The sequence below is a fragment of the Phalangium opilio genome, unplaced genomic scaffold (assembly GCF_054372755.1).
Source record: "Phalangium opilio isolate 3A_F unplaced genomic scaffold, DU_Popi_V2 ptg000101l_1, whole genome shotgun sequence".
In the NCBI taxonomy this organism is placed as follows: Eukaryota; Metazoa; Arthropoda; class Arachnida; order Opiliones; family Phalangiidae; genus Phalangium; species Phalangium opilio.
The window spans coordinates 5949663-5973761 of record NW_028324204.1 but is presented as its reverse complement, the minus strand read 5'-3'; the positions used below and the strand labels follow the sequence as shown (position 1 = coordinate 5973761).

The window sequence follows — 24099 nt, the reverse complement described above, 5'->3', positions numbered from 1 at the left end:
ATGTGGTCAAGTTGCAGTTTTAAATTGGCAGCTGTATTTCTACTTTTCCATCACTTTTGAAGACCTGTAACATGTCTGTAAATGTGGTCAAATTGCAGCTTTAAATTGGCTGCTGGATCTCTGCTTTTCCATCACTTTTGCAGACCTGTAACATGTCTATAAATGTGGTCAAATTGCAGCTTTAAATTGGCTGCTGGATCTCTGCTTTTTCATCATATTTACAGACCTGTAACATGTCTAAAAATGTGGTCAAATTGCAGCTTTAAATTGGCTGCTGGATCTGTACTTTTCCATCATATTTACAGACCTGTAACATGTCTATAAATGTGGTCAAATTGCAGCTTTAAATTGGCTGCTGGATCTCTACTTTTCCATCATATTTACAGACCTGTAAACTGTCTAAAAATGTGGTCAAATTGCAGCTTTAAATTGGCTGCTGGATCTCTGCTTTTTCATCATATTTACAGACCTGTAACATGTCTATAAATGTGGTCAAATTGCAGCTTTAAATTGGCTGCTGGATCTCTACTTTTCCATCATATTTACAGACCTGTAACATGTCTATAAATGTGGTCAAATTGCAGCTTTAAATTGGCTGCTGGATCTCTGCTTTTCCATCATATTTATAGACCTGTAACATGTCTATAAATATGGTCAAATTGCAGCTTTAAATTGGCTGCTGGATCTCTGCTTTTTCATCATATTTACAGACCTGTAACATGTCTATAAATGTGGTCAAATTGCAGCTTTAAATTGGCTGCTGGATCTCTACTTTTCCATCACTTTTGCAGACTTGTAACATGTCTATAAATGTAGTCAAATTACAGTTTTCAATTGGCAACTGGATTTCTACTTTTCCATCACTTTTGTAGACCTGTAACATGTCTATAAATGTGGTCAAGTTGCAGTTTTAAATTGGCAGCTGTATTTCTACTTTTCCATCACTTTTGAAGACCTGTAACATGTCTGTAAATGTGGTCAAATTGCAGCTTTAAATTGGCTGCTGGATCTCTGCTTTTCCATCACTTTTGCAGACTTGTAACATGGTCAAATTACAGTTTTAAATTTTCATCTGGATTTCTACTTTTCCATCATATTTACAGACCTGTAACATGTCTATAAATGTGGTCAAATTGCAGCTTTAAATTGGCTGCTGGATCTCTGCTTTTCCATCACTTTTGCAGACTTGTAACATGGTCAAATTACAGTTTTAAATTTTCATCTGGATTTCTACTTTTCCATCATATTTACAGACCTGTAACATGTCTATAAATGTGGTCAAATTGCAGCTTTAAATTGGCTGCTGGATCTCTGCTTTTCCATCACTTTTGTAGACCTGTAACATGTCTATAAATGTGGTCAAGTTGCAGTTTTAAATTGGCAGCTGCATTTCTACTTTTCCATCACCTTTGAAGACGTGTAACAGGTCTGCAAAAGTGATGGAAAAATAGAAATCCAGCTGCCAATTTAAAACTGTAACTTGACCACATTTATAGACGTGTTACAGGTCTAAAAAAGTGATGGAGAAGTAGAAATCCAGCTGCTAGATTAGAACTGTAACTCGACCACATTTGTATACATGTGACTGGTCTGCAAAAGTGATGGAAAAGTGGAAATCCAGCTGCAGATTAAGACTGTAACTCGACCACATTTATAGACATATTGCAGGCGGTCCGCGACAATTTGGTCTCGCCGTATGGGTCTTGACGATTTGGTCTTGGGACAAATGGGTCCCGGGACAATTTGGTCTAGTGACAAATTGGTTTCGGGACAATTGGTTCTCGGGAAACTTTGGTCCCGGGACAATTGATTCTCGAGACAAATTGGTCTCTGGACACGAAAGTCTCGTTTTAAGAAATTATCACCCCTTCAGCATTTACTAAAAGGGGCTGGCCGGCGCTGTTGGGGTGGCTGCGAGGGTGGCGCCATTAATTATGGCCAAAAGAGCTGGGTGTTTTCCCCCTTAACTAAGGGTGGTCTCCCCCAACAGCTCCGGTGAGCCCCTTTAACCCAGCCAAATTTAGCCCAACCAGACCTAACCAAACCAATCCAAACCTAAGCTAACCAAACCAAACTTAACCGAACCCAACCCAACCTTACCTAACCAAAGCAAACCAAACCTAACCCAACCTTACCTAACCAAAGGTAAGAAAATTATTTATATGATGAGTATGAAAAGCCCGCGCCTCTTAGCACGAACAATTTATTAACAATATTAGAAATATATTGGAAAAGGTTGCAACGAATTATTGGGACCATTGTTTTGGAAAAGGTGGCATCTAATTAGGTAACCAAATAATCACGATACCAAATAATCCCGAGACCAAAAAATCACGAGACCAAATAGTCTCGAGACCAAAAAATCACGACACCAAATGGTCCCGCGACCAAATCGGTGAGACCAATTAGTCCCGCGACCAAATCAGCGAGACCAAAAAGTCGAGACCAATTCAGCGAGAAAATATTTTCCTATTCCGATTGCAGGTATTCAAAAGGAGAAATACTGGCGTCTGCCAGCCATTTTAAACTATTAAGCTTTATAGAAAAAAATGTTTTTTCACGTCTGCAAATTCGTTGCAAAAGTAGAAAAATGAAATAAGAGCGTTTGATATCCTCTAGTTCGACTGCTGCGGAAATTTTCTCGAGATTAAACAGGAGTAAAATAGATCAATTTTATAAATTAAAATTTCAAAACTTCAAGTCATATTTTTAGTAAAATTTTATTGCTTGTCATAATTAATCACTCGCTTTCCACAAAATTGACTATGTCACATAGAAAGGTTTTATTTTTATGAGGAAAACCAATTAAAAAACAAGGTGAAATTAAACATTTTATAGAGACTATCTTGTATGTAACAGAATCTTTAAGTTCTTTAATATGGAAACTAAAACCATTAAGCGATTCAAGTTGAAAAGGCTGATTACTAACCAGGTCTAAAACTTCAATAAAGGCTAAAAATTCAACATCGCAATTATGACAAATATTTTCATGAATTTCGCAAAATTTTCTATGTTTAACAAAATGGATTATTTTTCCATATATAGTTTGATCAAATAGCATAATATTTGCTGTCGAAGAATCATGTTTTGACTCGCGTTTTTTTGATATACTGTTATACATAAAACGATTGACTTTTAGTTTGTGAAATATTTCCAAAATACCGTAGTCATCAAAAAGATCAACAAATGTAGCTCTTAAAGCAAGGGGAATTGTAGTTATATTTTTGTATGAACCTACTGAGAAAACGCCTGGGCTAATGCATTCAACTACTTTAAATGGTTTCATGTGGTTTAGCAACGATTTGCAAAACTTTTCTACTTCGGAACCATTTCTTAGTTTTTTAAGAATACTTGGCTGGTGTAATACATTTGATAATGCGTAAGAAATTTGAAGTTCTGGATGTTGGGTTCCATGAACTAGTTTTATTAATTTACCATTGATAGCCTCAAAGGGAAAATTTGATGAGACCCACGTAGGTCCCAAATGATATACATCATCTGCTAAATGAAGTATTTGATGTACCACAGCTGTCATAAATTCAATGCCATATAGATTTTGAAACGAAAATACATATTGCACTAACAATTTATCAGCCAAGTCCAAATCAGAGGACGATATTGATTGAGAACTTAATATAAATAATGCAGCTACCAATAATATGTGGTGATCCAAAAATATTTTTGGTAAAATGTCAGAAAGCAATGGTACTGAATAATATAGCATAAAATTTTTAAGCTCAGATGCTTTCCAGTAAGTCAAATCTCGAAGGCTTCGCGGTAATCTTTGAATAAAATGTGGAGGTTTAATTGTAAGCAATCTTCGACTAACTTCATCTCTAAATCGGCCTAGAGAAAATTCAGAATTACTGTATTGTCCATCAAACCACAGCAATAGCAACTTTTTCATAATCCCAAGATAAACCGTGTGCATAATATCAATTGCAGTTGAATTTATAATATCCGGAACAATTCGTGACATAACAGACGGCCCTTTTATACCCCATACGACTTTCTGTTGCCCGCTGGCTATTTCAGCATCCAATAAAGTATCCTTGTGGTTTCTTCGAGGACCTTCATTTTAAAATATATATTTCAATTGCATGTTTTTGGACAGAATACTCCATTAAATTATTTTACCTTTGAAATTATTTGTATCAAATGGATAAATATGTTTATGGCCTCTATTCGCTGTGCGGTAGGTCTGTCCTTTTTGCTTACACTTTGCGCAGCCATAAGATCCATTAAATTGGTGCATGTTTAGAACAAGACACTTTGCTGGTAGGTCGCATGTACCACACAAAACCATGCCTTTGACCAAAATCGGATCTACTTCATTTGGGACAGTAAAATTAATTCCTGTTAATATATCCTGGAATGATTTGTGAAATGGTTGCAAAAAAAAATTCATATCTGGTTTTCCTTTGCCAAACCAGATACCACAAATTAGCACATTTTCTGACAAAAATCTTTTCATGGGTGGTAATTCATTAATTGATAAATATAGCGGCCAAATTGAAAAGTTGGAAGAGTTGAAGAGTGAAACCCCGTCAGTGTTCCACATGAAACTTATATTTGATTTAACAGATAAAAACCTTTCGTTTTTCATCAATTGTTTATAAAGCGCCCCATCATAAATATCTTCAATGTTTCCTTGTGATTTTTTTGTACGATTAAATCTGTATTGTAAGTCCTGGTAAAAACCATCCCGCGCAAATAAGGTTCGTAATTGAGCTATTAATGATATTTCTAAGAATAACGCTGCATCAACTTGAAATGAGCGCTTTTGTAAACATTTTGTACAAATATTATCAGACGTCAGTTCAGTGTAACAAACAATGCAGTAGCGATGAATTGTAACGGGAAATTTAAAATTTGAGAAAAACTTCTTAAACAAATATATAGTTTTCTTTAAGCTGTTAGGTTGTAAGCAATGAAGATTAATCAAGATTAGCAAATCCGTTAATGCAGCACCCGTCAATGAATGTTGCATTGAAAATAGTAATATTGCAATCATGCTTTCCATTAGGGTAAGCCCACTACCAGCATACAATGATTGTTCCCCATTCAAATTTTCATCCACACTTTCATTTTCGGTCGAAGAATCAGTCTCTAAATACAATTTCACCAAACTGTTTAATATTTGACTAAAGTCTGGTTTAAAAGAGCCATTCTTACCATCATCATCATCATTATAACTTGAATCATCATTCTTCTGATCATTATTATTAGCGTTTTTTACCATGCCACCAGCGTTATTTAACACCAAGTGTTCATTGAGTACGTCAAAGTGCTGTACCACCACATCTGCGTTAATTGTCTCCAAAATGTCTGAATCATTCTCACCTATACTTTCATTCGAACTTTCAGATGTTGACGTGCTATTTTCGGCTGATGGGCTACTGCTTATATCACCTGATGCACTACTGCTAGTATCTATTGATTCCCCAGTTTTTGGGTTCTTGGCGCGGATGGTATCATTATGTTTGAAGATTAGTTTTCGCTTAATTCTTTGCTTTGTCGAACAAGGCATAGGTTTAAGAGGAGAATTACTTTGGAAAATTCGACCACGGTTAGATCTAACATTGATTGATTCATTAATTTTATTTATTTCCGAAATAAAAATAGGGTCTGGTCCCTTCTCTCTTGTAGCCATTTTCTAAGCAGACGCCTTTTCTAGCCTTAATCATAGCCCACTTGATCACGCACGCTGGCTGCACGCGCTGGCGTGCAGCCAGCGTGCGTGATCAAGTGGGATATGCCTTAATGAGTCTAACCATAGCCCACTCGATCACGCGCGTCACGACGCAAGCTGCTGGCGAGTGGCGAGCAGCGCATCGTCCCTAAGCGTGGCGAGTGGGCTATGATCTAACACTTGCACTTGTATTTTTTGTATGTTTGTATGTTTGTATGTTTGTATGTTTATATATTCATTGCTGCGCTCCCCTATCTCCAGAGGGAGCCGCCCTGATATAAATAGGGTGTATATTTTATACGGCAATAAAGAAACCTAGAAACCTGCACCCTGCACAGATTGGCGACAGCCCGTCAGCTAGTGGCTTCTTTAGCAGGGCTGGAAATAAGGATATTTTTATGGGTTGTCAATAGTGAGGCCTCTATCTTTATTTGTAAACGCGGGTATGAATGTGTATTACTGTTTCCAATGATATTTAATAGTCCAATTGACTAGTTCGAATTTTTTGGTAGTCCGGGATTTAATTTAGTAGTCATTTAATTACTTGACTAGTGTCTTATTTCCAGTTCTGTACTTCACGCAGAACCTTCTACATCAACATTGTGGTTATTTTCCTTCTGGGTCCTGGGATGAGTCGGCATTGAGTAGGGTAGCTACTAAGTTGATACGGGCGTTGCCAGTGAATAATATCTGGAAGGTTCGTCAGTTTTTATGAATGTTAATTCTTATTTGTTTTTTCGGTCCTTCAAAAACTGCGTGCGTGGTTAATTTTAACTCTTTTCAAAAATGGAAAGTGTACCCGTTAATGTTAAGAATTTGTTAGACATAAGTAACAAAGAAAAGATGAACCAAAACAACACTTCTGTGGTGAGTGCCGGAAGCCAAGGCCCAAGTAAAAAATGTAAATCTTCAAGAACTACCATGAAGAAAGCCCATCCTAATGAATTGGAAGCCATTATATACTGGATCGAAGAGAAGAAAACCACAATTATGCCACTTACAGCGGTTAAATATAAGTCAAAAAGATACGAAGGAGCAAGGACTAAAATTATTTATAACAATGAACTCTACGATGGAGTAGTAGTGAAGATTTCAGGTTTGCAAACTTTGATTATATTATTAAACTTCGTCATAAATATGACCAGGTTAATTTACTTCCGATATTACTTGTAATTAAGAATTACGTCTACATTAAATTTGGTTTAAATGTGGTTGCTATTAATTAGCAACTACAATACATTAGTCAGACTATAGAGTAGTGTCGGTAGAGAGGGGAGTCGAAAGCGTATCCCTCCCTCTAGGCGCGCTTTTGTAAGAGTGGATACTGTACGCGCCTGGTAGGGGGATGACACTGTGCTAAGAGATAGAAGGGTATGCCGTTTGCATACGTAGAACTGACATTACTCTATAGGGGCGTACATTTATATGTTTGGCCCCTTTTTCACAGCTTAATGATATTTGAGGTACAAATGACCCAGGTCTTGCTGCATTGCGTTTCTAAAATCTATAGATAGACCATATCCTATTGTATACCAGTAACAGTACCGAAGGTATTTATTTAATAAACATTACATAGATGATCATGAAGAACTAGTGAATGAAGAATTGGCTGTTGGTGTGAAAATTTGTAACGAACTATCTAATGAAAATAAATCTAAGAAACGGAAAGTTGTTGATTTAAGCAACGCAACGCCAGGCAAAAGAAAGAAAGAAAATGAGGCAATAACATCAAAGGCAAAAGCAGATATAAGCAAATCAATTTTCAGTATGCCATCTCTGACGGATCAGTGGACGCCCCAATATTTTGTTGGCTCAAGCGAAATTGGAAGTTCACATGCGAGTTCAATTTTTTTTCTTTTTTTTTCTGGTTTAAGACATTTCCTAATTTTTAAACGAATTGTAGTTGTCGGGTTCTGCTACTTCTAATGAACATGAGACCATTGCTTCAGACATACGGTATGTGTTGAATTAAGAAATAATTTGTGGAAACCCTAATGAAGTTAATAGCTTTAATCGCCAAATGCCTCTCAGCCAAGTTCCAACGGATAGCGCCTGCCAAGATCCAAGCAATAACCCTTGCCAAGATCCAATTAATAACACCTGCCAAAATCCAATTAATAACACATGCCAAGATCCAATTAATAACACCTGCCAAGATACAATTAATAACACCTGCCAAGATACAATTAATAACACCAGCCTAGATCCAATTAATAACACCAGCCTAGATCCAATTAATAACACCAGCCTAGATCCAATTAATAACACCAGCCTAGATCCAATTAATAACACCAGCCTAGATCCAATTAATAACACCAGCCTAGATCCAATTAATAACACCAGCCTAGATCCAATTAACAACACCTGCCAAGATCCAATTAACAACACCTGCCAAGATCCAATTAACAACACCTGCCAAGATCCAATTAACAACACCTGCCAAGATCCAATTCACAACACCTGCCAAGATCCAATTAACAACACCTGCCAAGATCCAATTAACAACACCTGCCAAGATCCAATTAATAGCACTTGCCAAGATCAAATTAATAACACCTGCCAAGATCCATGTGGTATGTGAATTATATCATTTTTGAGCATGGTAATTCTTAAAGCGACGAAAATAAACAGGGAGTCCATTGCTTGACTCTGTGAATCTTACTGGAGAGCATGAAAGTCCACGAATTATATTTCCCAAGCCTTATACAATTTTGGAAAACAATAAGCCTATCATTGATAAGTTAAAGGCTGAACTTCAGGAAAAGTCTCTTAAAATTAGGGAACTAAATTTTGAAATTGGTCTGTTGAATATATTGCTTCTAAAATATTCAATTGAAGATTTGATAATGATATTCATCATATAAAATTTAGAAAAAAGAGATGAGAAAATTAGAATTCTAGAAGAACAAATTGGAAAAGATTGTTCGAAGTGTGAAAACCTCGAAAATGGTAATAGTACATTTGATTGTTGTTCAATTTCGAAAAAATACCAAACAATATTTTTTAACAAAGCAAAAAAACATTTGGAGGCCTTAATACAATCTATTCCTTCATCTTCACGTAATTGTAATGAAGAACCAAAACAATCGGTAAAACAATAGAAATTGCAAATTTTATGTGGTACATGGGAAACGCATTTAGCTGTTTAAGATAAATTTACTAATTACAGGTACTACAGCCTATATCATCTGTTACACATGCTGGAACCAACTCGCCACCAACTGACAAAATGGTTCGATTAGTTTGTTAGAAAATAACAATTTCATCTGTTTGCTAATATATTATAAAAACTTGTAGGTCCCATTGTTTGCTGGCAGTGATGTATTTATAACCAAATCTCAAAAGCACAGCTTAAACTTTCTAAATTCGCCCAAAAAAATTGGAATAGCACTGCTTAATATGCTTCATCCTGAGGAAGAATTGAAGAGTATGAGCGTTGCTGGTTTACATGGAAAAAAACAAATACCACCCCACGAATATCTTGGAATTAAAGGTAAAGTCATTATACTTGATACACACTCAAAATATCTTAATGTAATTCAATGTTGCTATAGAGGATGGTTTAATGTTTAAACACAATGCCAGACTTAATAATATCAATAATTGAACAGTCGCTGCTGGAGTAATTTATATTTCAGGTTACTGATTTTCATATTACTTTTTGTAGCTTATGTGGCGAAACGCTTTAAAGACGAACCACAAAAACTTATTTCCAAAGAAAGGTTTGATAAATGTCTCAACAACCGTTGTGCTTCTGTTGTTCGCAGTTTCGCCAAACGTAAACAAAAACCCAATGTTGACTCTAGAAACGAAACTCAACCCATGGGAAATGAAAACAGTTCTTTAGATGATGATGATAGTTTGTGATGGCATAAACAGATTTGAGATCATAATAGATATCGCAATTTTTCTGATTGAATAAAGATTTACCAATTTCTGCGTGACAAATCGATTTTTACCTAGTCAAGTTAGAAGAAAAATCAGTATCAGAAACTATATCACCATTGGTTACCACTAAATATTATTATGATATTTGAAGAAATTTAGTTGACAAACGATATGTTTTTTTTCTATTTTTTAAAACTTGCTCTAAACATATTCGCTGTTGGAGTGACATTTTTTCCAAACACAACGATTATGGCTTACACAACAGGGGATCATGTGTAATTATAGGGATATTAATTATGGTAAATTACCTAATTTATCAGTAATTTGAGCCTATTGTTCGGTAGTTGTAATAAGGCTACAAGCCAGCTGAGTTACGGCTGTTAGATAGCTGTACTATGCAGACCTTTCACTGTATGGTAGCTGCATTAATTCTAAAATTTATCTGCAATGTATTTATGAGCCTACAAAGTATCTGAAAAGCACCTACAATGATGCTACAAAGTATCTTAAACGCGCCTGTAATTATCCAACAAAGTATCTGAAATGCGGCAGCAATGATCCTAAAAATTCTCTGAAAAGCACCTGCAATGATCCTACAAAGCATCTGAAACGCGCCTGCAATTATCCTAAAATTATCTGAAAAGCACCTGCAATGATCCTACAAAAGCATCTGAAACGCGCCTATAATGATCCTGAAAAGTATCTGAAATGCGACTTCATTTTGCCTACAAAGTATATGAAAAGCGCCTGCAATTATCCTAAAAAGTACCTGAAACACGCCTGCAATTTTCCTACAAAGTATATGAAACGCGCCTGCAATTATCCTGAAAAGTATCTGAAATGCGCCTGCAATTATCCTGAAAAGTATCTGACAAGCACCTGCAATTATCCTACAAAGTATCTGAAACGCACATGTAATTATCCTACAAAGTATATGAAACGCGCCTGCAATTATCCTACAAAGTATATTAAAAGAGCCTGCAATTATCCTAAAAAGTATCTGAAATGCGCCTGCAATTATCCTGAAAAGTATCTGACAAGCACCTGCAATTATCCTACAAAGTATCTGAAACGCGCCTGTAATTATCCTACAAAGTATATGAAAAGCGCCTGCAATTATCCTACAAAGTATATTAAAAGAGCCTGCAATTATCCTAAAAAGTATCTGAAACGCGCCTGCAATTATCCTGAAAAGTATCTGACAAGCACCTGCAATTATCCTACAAAGTATCTGAAACGCGCCTGTAATTTTCCTACAAAGTATATGAAACGCGCCTGCAATTGTCCTGAAAAGTATCTGAAACGCGCCTGCAATTATCCTGAAAAGTATCTGACAAGCACCTGCAATTATCCTGAAAAGTAACTGACAAGCACCTGCAATTATCCTGAAAAGTATCTGACAAGCACCTGCAATTATCCTACAAAGTATCTGAAACGCGCCTGTAATTTTCCTACAAAGTATATGAAACACGCCTGCAATTTTCCTACAAAGTATCTGAAACGCGCCTGCAATTATCCTGAAAAGTATCTGACAAGCACCTGCAATTATCCTACAAAGTATCTGAAACGCGCCTGTAATTATCCTACAAAGTATATGAAAAGCGCCTGCAATTATCCTACAAAGTATATTAAAAGAGCCTGCAATTATCCTAAAAAGTATCTGAAACGCGCCTGCAATTATCCTGAAAAGTATCTGACAAGCACCTGCAATTATCCTACAAAGTATCTGAAACGCGCCTGTAATTTTCCTACAAAGTATATGAAACGCGCCTGCAATTGTCCTGAAAAGTATCTGAAACGCGCCTGCAATTATCCTGAAAAGTATCTGACAAGCACCTGCAATTATCCTGAAAAGTAACTGACAAGCACCTGCAATTATCCTGAAAAGTATCTGACAAGCACCTGCAATTATCCTACAAAGTATCTGAAACGCGCCTGTAATTTTCCTACAAAGTATATGAAACACGCCTGCAATTTTCCTACAAAGTATCTGAAACGCGCCTGCAATTATCCTGAAAAGTATCTGACAAGCACCTGCAATTATCCTACAAAGTATCTGAAACGCGCCTGTAATTTTCCTACAAAGTATATGAAACGCGCCTGCAATTGTCCTGAAAAGTATCTGAAACGCGCCTGCAATTATCCTGAAAAGTATCTGACAAGCACCTGCAATTATCCTACAAAGTATCTGAAACGCGCCTATAATGATCCTGAAAAGTATCTGAAATGCGACTTCAATTTGCCTACAAAGTATATGAAAAGCGCCTGCAATTATCCTAAAAAGTACCTGAAACACGCCTGCAATTTTCCTACAAAGTATATGAAACGCGCCTGCAATTATCCTGAAAAGTATCTGAAATGCGCCTGCAATTATCCTGAAAAGTATCTGATATGCGCCTGCAATTATCCTGAAAAGTATCTGACAAGCACCTGCAATTATCCTGAAAAGTATCTGACAAGCACCTGCAATTATCCTACAAAGTATCTGAAACGCGCCTGTAATTTTCCTACAAAGTATATGAAACACGCCTGCAATTTTCCTACAAAGTATCTGAAACGCGCCTGCAATTATCCTGAAAAGTATCTGACAAGCACTTGCAATTATCCTACAAAGTATCTGAAACGCGCCTGTAATTTTCCTACAAAGTATATGAAACACGCCTGCAATTTTCCTATAAAGTATCTGAAACGCGCCTGCAATTATCCTGAAAAGTATCTGACAAGCACCTGCAATTATCCTACAAAGTATCTGAAACGCGCCTGTAATTTTCCTACAAAGTATATGAAACACGCCTGCAATTTTCCTACAAAGTATCTGAAACGCGCCTGCAATTATCCTGAAAAGTATCTGACAAGCACTTGCAATTATCCTACAAAGTATCTGAAACGCGCCTGTAATTTTCCTACAAAGTATATGAAACACGCCTGCAATTTTCCTACAAAGTATCTGAAACGCGCCTGCAATTATCCTGAAAAGTATCTGACAAGCACCTGCAATTATCCTACAAAGTATCTGAAACGCGCCTGTAATTTTCCTACAAAGTATATGAAACGCGCCTGTAATTATCCTACAAAGTATATGAAAAGCGCCTGCAATTATCCTACAAAGTATATGAAAAGAGGCTGTAATTATCCTAAAAAGTATCTGAAACGCGCCTACAATTATCCTAAAAATTATCTGAAAAGCACCTGCCATTATCCTAAAAAGTATCTGAAAAGCACCTGTAATTATCGTATCTGAAACGCGCCTGTAATGGTCCTTAAAAGTATCTGAAACGCGCCTGCAATTATCCTGAAACGTATCTGACAAGCACCTGCAATTATCCTACAAAGTATCTGAAACGCGCCTGTAATTTTCCTACAAAGTATATGAAACACGCCTGCAATTTTCCTACAAAGTATCTGAAACGCACCTGTAATTATCCTACAAAGTATATGAAACGCGCCTGCAATTATCCTACAAAGTATATTAAAAGAGCCTGCAATTATCCTACAAAGTATATGAAACGCGCCTGCAATTGTCCTGAAAAGTATCTGAAACGCGCCTGCAATTATCCTGAAAAGTATCTGACAAGCACCTGCAATTATCCTACAAAGTATATTAAAAGAGCCTGCAATTATCCTAAAAAGTATCTGAAACGCGCCTGCAATTATCCTACAAAGTACATGAAACGCGCCTGCAATTGTCCTGAAAAGTATCTGAAACGCGCCTGCAATTTTCCTACAAAGTATCTGAAACGCGTCTGTGACGATCCTGAAAAGTATCTGAAACGCGCCGGCTATTTTCCTACAAAGTATATGAAAAGCGTCTGCATTTATCCTGCAAAGTATCTGACATGCGCCTGCAACTATCCTAAAAATTATCTGACATGCGCCTGCAACTATCCTAAAAATTATCTGAAACACGGCTGCAATGATCCTGCAAAGTATTTGAAACGCGGCTGCAATTATCCTACAAGGTATCTGAAACGCGGCTGCAATGACCCTGCAAAGTATCTGAAATGCGCCTGCAATTATCCTGAAAAGTATCTGACAAGCACCTGCAATTATCCTACAAAGTATCTGAAACGCGCCTGTAATTATCCTACAAAGTATATGAAAAGCGCCTGCAATTATCCTACAAAGTATATGAAAAGAGCCTGTAATTATCCTAAAAAGTATCTGAAAAGCGCCTACAATTATCCTAAAAATTATCTGAAAAGCACCTGCCATTATCCTAAAAAGTATCTGAAAAGCACCTGTAATTATCGTATCTGAAACGCGCCTGTAATGGTCCTTAAAACTATCTGAAACGCGCCTGCAAGTATCCTGAAAAGTATCTGACAAGCACCTGCAATTATCCTACAAAGTATCTGAAACGCGCCTGTAATTTTCCTACAAAGTATATGAAACACGCCTGCAATTTTCCTACAAAGTATCTGAAACGCACCTGTAATTATCCTACAAAGTATATGAAACGCGCCTGCAATTATCCTACAAAGTATATTAAAAGAGCCTGCAATTATCCTACAAAGTATATGAAACGCGCCTGCAATTGTCCTGAAAAGTATCTGAAACGCGCCTGCAATTATCCTGAAAAGTATCTGACAAGCACCTGCAATTATCCTACAAAGTATATTAAAAGAGCCTGCAATTATCCTAAAAAGTATCTGAAACGCGCCTGCAATTATCCTACAAAGTATCTGAAACGCGCCTGCAATGATCCAAAAAAAAGTATCTAAAACGCGCCTGCAATTTTCCTACAAAGTACATGAAACGCGCCTGCAATTGTCCTGAAAAGTATCTGAAACGCGCCTGCAATTTTCCTACAAAGTATCTGAAACGCGTCTGTGACGATCCTGAAAAGTATCTGAAACGCGCCGGCTATTTTCCTACAAAGTATATGAAAAGCGTCTGCATTTATCCTGCAAAGTATCTGACATGCGCCTGCAACTATCCTAAAAATTATCTGACATGCGCCTGCAACTATCCTAAAAATTATCTGAAACACGGCTGCAATGATCCTGCAAAGTATTTGAAACGCGGCTGCAATTATCCTACAAGGTATCTGAAACGCGGCTGCAATGACCCTGCAAAGTATCTGAAATGCGCCTGCAATTATCCTGAAAAGTATCTGACAAGCACCTGCAATTATCCTACAAAGTATCTGAAACGCGCCTGTAATTATCCTACAAAGTATATGAAAAGCGCCTGCAATTATCCTACAAAGTATATGAAAAGAGCCTGTAATTATCCTAAAAAGTATCTGAAAAGCGCCTACAATTATCCTAAAAATTATCTGAAAAGCACCTGCCATTATCCTAAAAAGTATCTGAAAAGCACCTGTAATTATCGTATCTGAAACGCGCCTGTAATGGTCCTTAAAAGTATCTGAAACGCGCCTGCAATTATCCTGAAAAGTATCTGACAAGCACCTGCAATTATCCTACAAAGTATCTGAAACGCGCCTGTAATTTTCCTACAAAGTATATGAAACACGCCTGCAATTTTCCTACAAAGTATCTGAAACGCACCTGTAATTATCCTACAAAGTATATGAAACGCGCCTGCAATTATCCTACAAAGTATATTAAAAGAGCCTGCAATTATCCTACAAAGTATATGAAACGCGCCTGCAATTGTCCTGAAAAGTATCTGAAACGCGCCTGCAATTATCCTGAAAAGTATCTGACAAGCACCTGCAATTATCCTACAAAGTATATTAAAAGAGCCTGCAATTATCCTAAAAAGTATCTGAAACGCGCCTGCAATTATCCTACAAAGTATCTGAAACGCGCCTGCAATGATCCAAAAAAAAGTATCTAAAACGCGCCTGCAATTTTCCTACAAATTACATGAAACGCGCCTGCAATTGTCCTGAAAAGTATCTGAAACGCGCCTGCAATTTTCCTACAAAGTATCTGAAACGCGTCTGTGACGATCCTGAAAAGTATCTGAAACGCGCCGGCTATTTTCCTACAAAGTATATGAAAAGCGTCTGCATTTATCCTGCAAAGTATCTGACATGCGCCTGCAACTATCCTAAAAATTATCTGACACGCGCCTGCAACTATCCTAAAAATTATCTGAAACGCGCCGGCAATGATCCTGAAAAGTATATGAAACGCGCCTGTAATGGTCCTGAAAATTATATGAAACGCTCCTGCAATTTTCCTACAAAGTATCTGAAACGCGCCTGTAATGATCCTGAAAAGTATCTGAAACGCGTCTGTGATGATCCTGAAAAGTATCTGAAACGCGCCTGTGATGATCCTGAAAAGTATCTGAAACGCGTCTGCAATTATCGTAAAAAGTATCCGAAACACGCCTGCAATTATCCTACAAACTTAGCAATTTCTGACTGTAACATGCATACAATATATTTGGAAGGTACAGTACTTGTAATGAGCCTACAAACATCCTGATTTCTTACGGGAGTTACTATTTCCCCTCTGTTTTCTAGCTGTAAGGTAACTATTTTATGACTCTAGAGTAGCTAAATTTTGTATACTGTTGTACTGAGTTTCCCAACGGAAGATATTTTTTCTGCAAAACGTCTAAAATGTTCTGCATTGCTCTCTGGAATCACCTTAATTTTGTCTGAAATTGAACATTTTTCAGGTTTATTCCAGTATTTTTCCAGAATATTCCAGTTTATTTGCAATATATTGCAGATTCTAAAAAATCTAATTAACAGCAAAAATGCAGCCGTAAATTTTTGTACGGGTAGAAATAGCTTCGGGAATGACGCAACAATAACAATCCCAATTTTTGTGTCAGAAAATAAGAAAATCTACCTTGTTTTGGAACATAATGAGAGAAATACAGATTAAAATAGGTTATCTTTTTAAGTAGATAATTGGTTGACCTCAACATTTGTATAGCATCGAGTTCAAGAGACATCCTCTAATTAACCATTTCGCCTTCACTAATATTTAAACTAAATTTCAATAAAATGGTTCACAACCTTTAAGAAAAGATTAGTTTTGAAATGAGTTAAATTCGTAAAATTATATGGACTAGTTAATTGATAATAGTTGCCTAAAATGTCTAAAAAAGGACGCGCCTTGCATTTGTATTCCATTCCCTCAATTTTACCTAATTAAAGTTTTTTTTAAATACGCTGTATTTTTATTTCCTGCCAAAATTTTAATTCCCGCTATTTTATTTACTAAAATTGCTGCGTTATTTTTCCAACTCTAACTTCAACGTTTGCGTTTTGACGATCGTAATCGCGCTGTGCGTCGCGATTTACGAGTCCAACGTGCCTTTCGAGATGGTAATCAAGCGTCGGAGCTTGATGACCTACGCTTTAAGAGGAATTTTAGGTTGACAAGGGAAATGGTCTTAGGCCTTTCCCGAACGTTGACTGAGCCTCTGGAAGGTGTTCGAACTACCTCGTTGCCAGTAGATTTGAAGGTAAAAAAATCACTATTTGAAACCCACAAATGATTTTTCAGTAGTGAATAATGGTTTAGTTTTAGGTGTAAATCGCATTGCGGTTTTATGCACGAGGATCGTACCAGCTAGATGTGGGCCAAAGCATTTTCCTCGGTGTTAGCCAGTCTAGCGTGAGTCGTTGCATACGAGATGTAACGATAGCGATCAACGGGGCACTTGTACATAAGTACATAAAGTTTTCCGTGACGGAGGTGCTAAAACGGCCATAAAAATGCGTTTTCAGGAGGAATGCAACTTTCCCGGAACCATAGGCGCAATCGATTGCACCCACGTTTCAATCGTTCCCCCACCGAACAACAACCCAGACTTTCCGGATTACATTTTTGTAAACCGAAAGTCTTACCACTCGTTGAATGTTCAATTGGTGTGCGAATACGACTTGCTGATTCTATCAGCAAACACAAACTTTCCGGGATTGTGCCACGACTCCCACATCTACCGGTCGACGGCTTTGTCGGCCCACTTGCAGGAGTCTTACCTCAATGGCTCTCTAAACGACTCTTGGCTAACCGGTAAAGTTTCTTGATATGGATTTCAAATTTCTAATATTAATCTCTCTTGTAGGGGATAGTGGATATCCATTAAGCCCTTGGTTAATGGTGCCCATCATTGGAAGGCCAGATCCTCCATTGAGAGGTGTAATGGGTGCCTGAAGCAACGCTTTCGTTGCTTGTTAAAAGCTAAGGCGCTGCATTACTTGCCAGAATTTTAATCCCAAATAGTCATGGCATGTTGCATTTTTCACAACATAGAATTTTCCTCCCAAATAGTCATGGCATGTTGCATTTTTCACAACATGTGCATGATGAACGGGTTAGGTGAAGAGGTTGAGCGGAAAGATGATGACGCTCCATTTGTGGCGGATGATCACCCAATCCCCACGTCGTCACTCCTTGTAATGGGAATTACAACCCCATTGGTCAGAGGTTCAAACAGAGAGAAAAATGGCCCTTTTCTTGGCAATTAGACAGTATCATACCGCCAAAATAAAGAGATTCGTTTTTTTAAGCATTGAATCGTCACCTAAAACGTCGGACACCCTGTGACGAGGAGATGATTTTAAAATTGAAATTCTTCGTTTTGGGAGTATTTAATTTGAAACTAAATAATTCCAATAAAACGATATAAATCCTTTGGATAATTTTGAAATTAATTAAATTCAAAAATTAATTATTTGTGTGTAATTTATTTATTGGGTAAAGCTTTTATGTTAAGTCTTGCAAAAGCAACGTTTCCACTATTGCCACGAGACGGCAGCAAACTCCGCACATGCTCACGACATTAGTCTGTTCATAAGATAACTCCGAACATCAAGTTTCACTAGATAGTAAATACCTCCAAAATTAGGAGTTTGCAATTTTAAAATCATCTCCTCGTCACAGGGTATCCGACTAAGTCGATAATTTTCATTAACAGAAAAGTTACGAAAATTAATTAAGTGTTCACCATTTATGGTCATGTTATCTATTATGATCAGGATACATAGGAGTAAGTAATGCAAAGATTCTAGAAAGTGTAAATTTTCCCATAATACGTACTTTTGTGATGATGAATAAAAAACAAAGTTGTTGAGAAAAACAGAAATTGTAGTTGTCAAACGTTTTCACTCATATTATCCCAGTTTGATGTTAAAAAGTACAAAAATCTGACATAAATGTTTGATTTGTTTTGTGTACTCGATATTTTGGGAAAAAATGCTATTATTTGACAAATTAAAAAAGGCGTTCTGGAACTTGATTGAAAGGTCTGTGAACATTTTTACTTTGATGAAACATTTTCCTAAATTCATTAGGGTCTACCCATCAATCTACCTGTTATGAAAACATTCTAGCCGGTTACCTGACTAAACCGGGCAGAACCAAAATCATTTTGCTAAAGCAAGTATAAAGATCCCAAATTTTGTTTAATAGTAATTCACCAATTTGAAGCAAACAATTTTTCTAGCCTTAACTTTTTAATATTAGAGAAACTAAGTTAGAGTGACATTACCTAAATATGATTTTGTCATTTGTCGCTAAAACTTAAACAGCCGAAAAACATAACAGAAATTAATTGGTTAACAGTTTAAAAATATTTTATCAAATACAGACGGTATAGTGCTTCATTTCAAATTCTTTAAGGAAGTACGAAGCAAGTTCCAATGGCGAAGACCATTGGAGTTCATTCAAGTATGGTATGACATATCAATTAAATAATTAGACGGTTGTAAATAGGTGAACAATTTTGGAGAATAATCATGGAGTAAAAATTATTTAAACACTTCACTTAGTTAAATAGTTCATTACATTCTTTCACTGACTTTCATGAAGTACCTATTAATATTGTTCCGCTCTTACTTCATGTTGATTCTCTCTCAAAATAATACACGATATTAAAAAACTAATCAGAGACATTTGCATAATAGGGAACGGGACTAATCAACTACTGATTCATAGATGTCATTACTACCCTACCCACACGGAAAAACATTAAGTATACGCTATTAGAAAATTAATGAATAACGGAAACGTACCACAGGTTTCTTTTCAAAAAATGCTTAAGACGCGCATGTTCTTGCAGAATTTAAGCTTAGCGAAATGAAAGCGCAAAAGTCTAGAAACCTTGCGCGCTTCTTGTTTACGTAGACGTTCTTCGGTTAGATTCAAAAGTGTGAAATTTCAAATTCAGTGTTTTTATCTAGATTAAAATATAATCATTTCATTAAAGAGAATTACTCAGATTGGAGAGATGAATTTGCTTTAAGATTCAACAATGTAATATTCAGGCCTGTAATAATTGAGCCCTTGGCATTAATAGTTGTTTCCATAAATTTTAGAATATCGATATGATGTTGATACCACTTGACCTATCGTCCCTATCACGTACAGCATTAACGAATCCTATTTACCTGACGCAAGTATTCGAAGAAACTTCGACCATAATTCTGTCACCCAAACCCAAGGAAGTCAAATCTGGGAGCACGGCAGTGCTCCCAGCCAAGTCGAGCACTGACATCCTTTTCTCGAAGCAACTCGTGGCACTTTTAAGCCCACTGTAACTTCGTGATGGGTACAGGTAAAAGCCTGAAATTTTGCTTGCCGCGAGGACTGACAATCGTAGCTATAGTTTCCAAATTTCAAGTTCCTACCCTATATACTTTTCGAAATATCGCAGGTGAAATTTACCTTATTTTGTCACTCACTCACTCACTCACTCACTCACCGATCATCAAAATTCTAAGGTACTTCTAGAGGAGATAGAAACTTAAAATTCAGGATTAAGTTTTCATTTATTTTATAAAGCACAGAAAAATTAAAACATCCCGAAATTTTAATAAAATTGTTCTTTAGTTCTTTATTTTAAAACTAGATGGCGCTGCCGTCTTTTCAACAGAAATAGTGTGTGTTCTTAATGAAAGGACGTCATGGTCCAAAGTTAACCGAAAGTTAAATATATATTAAAGCTAATAGGAGTAGTAGTTTAAAAGAAATGTGTCGTAACTGATGCTACATTCTTTTATTAGGATATCGCTTACAATCTTTATTGCATATTCTCTGCGGGTCGAAAGGGGTAATTCAACGTAAATATGGACAAACGTTAGCGATTATATTGGCAAACGAAGAACCACGAGAGGGTCTTGTTTTAATATAACTACCGAAGTAAAGCGAGAGGGTCTACAAAAAGAAGTGAGATCCTATGAAAAACATTAAAATGTACAAAAATGGGCCAAGCCTCGCTTCGTGCCCTCTCCGCCGTAAAACGTTCTGAGATCCCTTGTAGAGCCAAGTCTGCCTTTTGTTCTCATTCAATGGCCAATTGAACAATTATGTTATAAATTAAGTCCTTTTCCTAATTAATAACCAATATTCTTTGACTCTATCATTATTATACATCTTTGTTCGTATCAAAAATATCGTGATTTGGCAAGCGCAGGTGTACATAAGGTTATGCATAACTCGCCTTATAAACTTGTAAATAGGGTTATACATAAATCACCATATAATTTGTACATAGGGTTGTGCATGACTCATCTTATAAACTTGTACATATCCTCTCGACCATAAACGATTTAGTGAATATCCCTTCGATTATTTTAAAATCGGCAACGATTTAGTGAATATCCCCTCGACTTCTTTTTAATATTCCTTATCTGCGATTGCCAAGTCGGTAGACGTCATTAATAATTAAAAATAGATGTTTTAAAATGATTTTAGGAATAACCTTTCTGGAAATGACTTAACTAGAATTAAAATAAAGTGCCGAAGTTTAAATAATTTATATCAATTATATTTATTTAATTATTTAACAAAAACCTCTTAATAGGGTATTTAGCCCTCGTCTCGACTCGGAGGTTTATTTTGGTTTCCCAACCCTATAAATCAAGAGGTTGATTTTGGTAATTTACAGTCTCGATGGACGTGAAAATTATCAAGAAATATCACCTCGCTGGCTGGCTGGATGGTTTAGAGAGCGAGCGAGATAAATAGGTGTAATTTTACTTTCAGCCTACATCAACGTTCCTAAAAATCGGTCGACTAGAATATTAATCGGCACATGGCTCATATCTATACTAATTATTTATATTGAAATGTCGAGCAAGCTTAAGTCAAAGTTCGTTAAATCATCATTTTATCCAATTATCACGTTCAGAGACTCTTCACGCTTTAACAATGTCACTGTTTACGTCATTAAAGATTCACTGGAACACAAAATCATTACCAATATGGTACAAGAAACTCCAATATCAAAGAATAAAATATAATTCAACATTTAAAGGGATTATTTATAACTGTTTTAAGCTAGTAGATGACTCGACTTTAATTTCCCAAGATATTTCAATTTCTTCACTTGCAAATAATAAACTTCATAGAATACTTGAAAAACTTTCACCTGAAACTCGTGAAACAAACATTCTAATAGCATCTAAATTTAATTTGAATATAATACTGCGTAATTCATTCAGACACTTTTGGTTAAACAATAAAACCACTTCAATTAGAGAGAACATCTTCTTTTCAACACCGATTTCACAAGGCTATGTCGGGCTTCCAATATCCTCAAATTTCTCGAAATCGAGCCTATTAGAAGATGTTAATCAAATGTAAGTGCATTTTTAAAAACCCTTGGGAATAAATAACGTAGCTCGTGCGACCATAATCGCATAATTATCTACATAAGTAAGGGTTTACGGGCACTATAGTTTCGCCATTTGAGGTAACGATCACTCAAAGCAATGGTTTAAGCTGTTTTAACCTAATCGGACACCAGAAACTAACCCTAATAACCCACACCTATGGGGGATATTATTGGGTTATGCTAGTTCGTAAAAGTATTGGTTCGATACTTTTTTATTATTTTAGAAAATTGATTTCCATGATTTAGTTAAATCAATAAATTTAATTTAGAATATTGAGCTTGTGTGAAACCCAACATTCTAAACACAAGAGCACTGGTTTATCAAAGGATATTGACGACATTACAACCCTTCTCAAATGGTTTCAGCCAGAGAATACTCAGTCGGACATTACCGTGGACGATGTTCAAGCTGTATTATGGATATACGTTTCTGGAAATATTTTAGCTTTCGCTCTGTTTTTATTGGAGGTGTTTTGTAATCTTTATTGCAACTGATAAGTCGATGATTTTTTGTGACAAAAACGTGTACGTAAATTCATCTAGTGGTCAACATTAATGTTAAACATATTTCATGTTGTGTATATGATATATTATCGCGATTAAATGAAATAGGAGTAAGGAATGCAAAGATTTTGCACTAGGGCCAATCTCAAGAACGTCCAAATTTACCTCTAACTCTACTTTTGTGATGTTCTACTGATTATGTAGTTAACAAAAAGAGAGATTACAGATCTCAAACGTTGTCACTTACATTGTCAGAGTTTTATGTTAAAATATCGAAAAGCCTGTCAAAAAATTTTGATTTGTTTTGTGTATTCGATGTTCCTGAAATTAAACAAAATTGCATTTTATTTGACAAATTAAAAAAGCCGTTCGGGAACTTTATTGAAAGGATCCTATACATCTTTAATTCGATGGCATATTTTCGAAAATAAATATGGTCCCCCTTCAATCTAGCTGTTATGAAAACTTGCTTACCGGAAACCTGTAGGGTGGTACAAATGAAATCCTTATATATGCTAAACCTAGAGACTCTGCCCCATTGGACCGAATCGCATTCGGCCGAAATGAACTGAAAATAATGGTCAAAGAAATTGAGCACCATACGCGAACATTCTGTAAAATATTAAGCACCTATTTTAGTTTAGATGAACCAAATACTTTCAGATCCCCGAAAATTTACTTTTTAAAGGGAACTGTAGACGTTTTTATTATTTTAAGTCATATATATCACGTTACATGGTTTTCGCTGCAGTTTTAGAGTATTAACTAGACATTTTCGAATATTGGTTTTAAGATATGAAAACAATAACCTTTAAAAAACCTATTCGTTCCCAAAGATATATATATAGTGTATAACTGCTGAAATACCAATTTGGAAATGTTATGGACAGCATTTGTTCATTTTTGGTTGTTAAGAGCAACTTGAAAAAATAACTCCTTTAAGGAAAAGTTTGCCAAACATGGTCTCAATGTTTTAAATAATTCATTGAATTCGAAAATACTTTTAAAGGAGTTCATAAGTGTATAGCGAATAATCTTGGAGGAAGAAAGTTTGATTCTGGAGTAGAAAGTTGGGAGCCTTTCGTAGTCGTTTGAAAATACGAAAATGCTTTTCGCGGCCGGGCAGCAGTGAGTGCCACCTCTCGATTTAAATAAGAAAGTAGATAAGTTCCGTATAATAGAAGATATTTTTGCTATAAAAAAGTGGAACCTAAATCGTAGGCTCAACCTGAAATCGCCGCTCTACGAGTAAATTCTACGTCCACGCATGGGAAGTTGCTCTCGTGTTAGCCCTAAAGGGTATTCTTCTCCAGAATCAAACTTTCCTCCTCTAAGGAATAATGATTTTGTCGGAAAATAAATGACGGTTTAACCTGAAAGCAAAGGAAATGGACGTAAACAGACAAGTTCATAATAATAGCAAGCCTTCTCAATGACTAAATGACCATTTACCCAAAAGA

General features: G+C 36.3%; 2 protein-coding genes across 6 annotated transcripts; one reads left to right on the top strand and one right to left on the bottom strand.

The window, feature by feature from the left end:
- Window positions 1-2704: 2704 nt before the first annotated feature.
- Window positions 2705-5684, bottom strand: LOC149631164 (uncharacterized). Of its 5 annotated transcripts, none has more exons than XM_089851182.1 (3): window positions 5176-5684; window positions 4138-5109; window positions 2705-4071 (listed from the first exon to the last, which is right to left on the bottom strand). In XM_089851182.1, exons 1-3 carry the CDS (start codon window positions 5651-5653, stop codon window positions 2741-2743), a joined length of 2781 nt encoding a protein of 926 aa, XP_089707308.1. In that variant the 5' UTR covers window positions 5654-5684; the 3' UTR covers window positions 2705-2740. The 5 variants fall into 5 exon arrangements, with proteins under 5 accessions (XP_089707308.1, XP_089707307.1, XP_089707310.1 ...); XM_089851184.1 differs by having other exon boundaries at window positions 3372-3498; window positions 3585-4071; window positions 4138-5684; XM_089851183.1 differs by having other exon boundaries at window positions 3373-3501; window positions 3585-4071; window positions 4138-5684.
- A 422-nt stretch (window positions 5685-6106) lies between these two features.
- Window positions 6107-9640, top strand: LOC149631163 (uncharacterized). The gene is made up of 10 exons (XM_089851244.1): window positions 6107-6788; window positions 7269-7528; window positions 7596-7648; window positions 7724-8265; window positions 8324-8491; window positions 8564-8641; window positions 8705-8781; window positions 8862-8924; window positions 8990-9185; window positions 9360-9640. Exons 1-10 carry the CDS (start codon window positions 6479-6481, stop codon window positions 9557-9559), a joined length of 1947 nt encoding a protein of 648 aa, XP_089707370.1. The 5' UTR covers window positions 6107-6478; the 3' UTR covers window positions 9560-9640.
- The last annotated feature ends 14459 nt before the right edge of the window (window positions 9641-24099 follow it).

Bases quoted from the DNA above. Each gene is read 5' to 3' on its own strand.
- LOC149631164 (XM_089851181.1), bottom strand. From the start codon at position 5,653: ATGGCTACAAGAGAGAAGGGACCAGACCCTATTTTTATTTCGGAAATA. The intron at 4,072-4,137 runs GTAAAATAATTT...TTTAAAATGAAG, and splicing joins TGATACAAATAATTTCAAAG to GTCCTCGAAGAAACCACAAG.
- LOC149631163 (XM_089851244.1), top strand. From the start codon at position 6,479: ATGGAAAGTGTACCCGTTAATGTTAAGAATTTGTTAGACATAAGTAAC. The intron at 8,782-8,861 runs GTAAAACAATAG...TACTAATTACAG, and splicing joins ATGAAGAACCAAAACAATCG to GTACTACAGCCTATATCATC. The intron at 8,925-8,989 runs GTTCGATTAGTT...AAAAACTTGTAG, and splicing joins CGCCACCAACTGACAAAATG to GTCCCATTGTTTGCTGGCAG.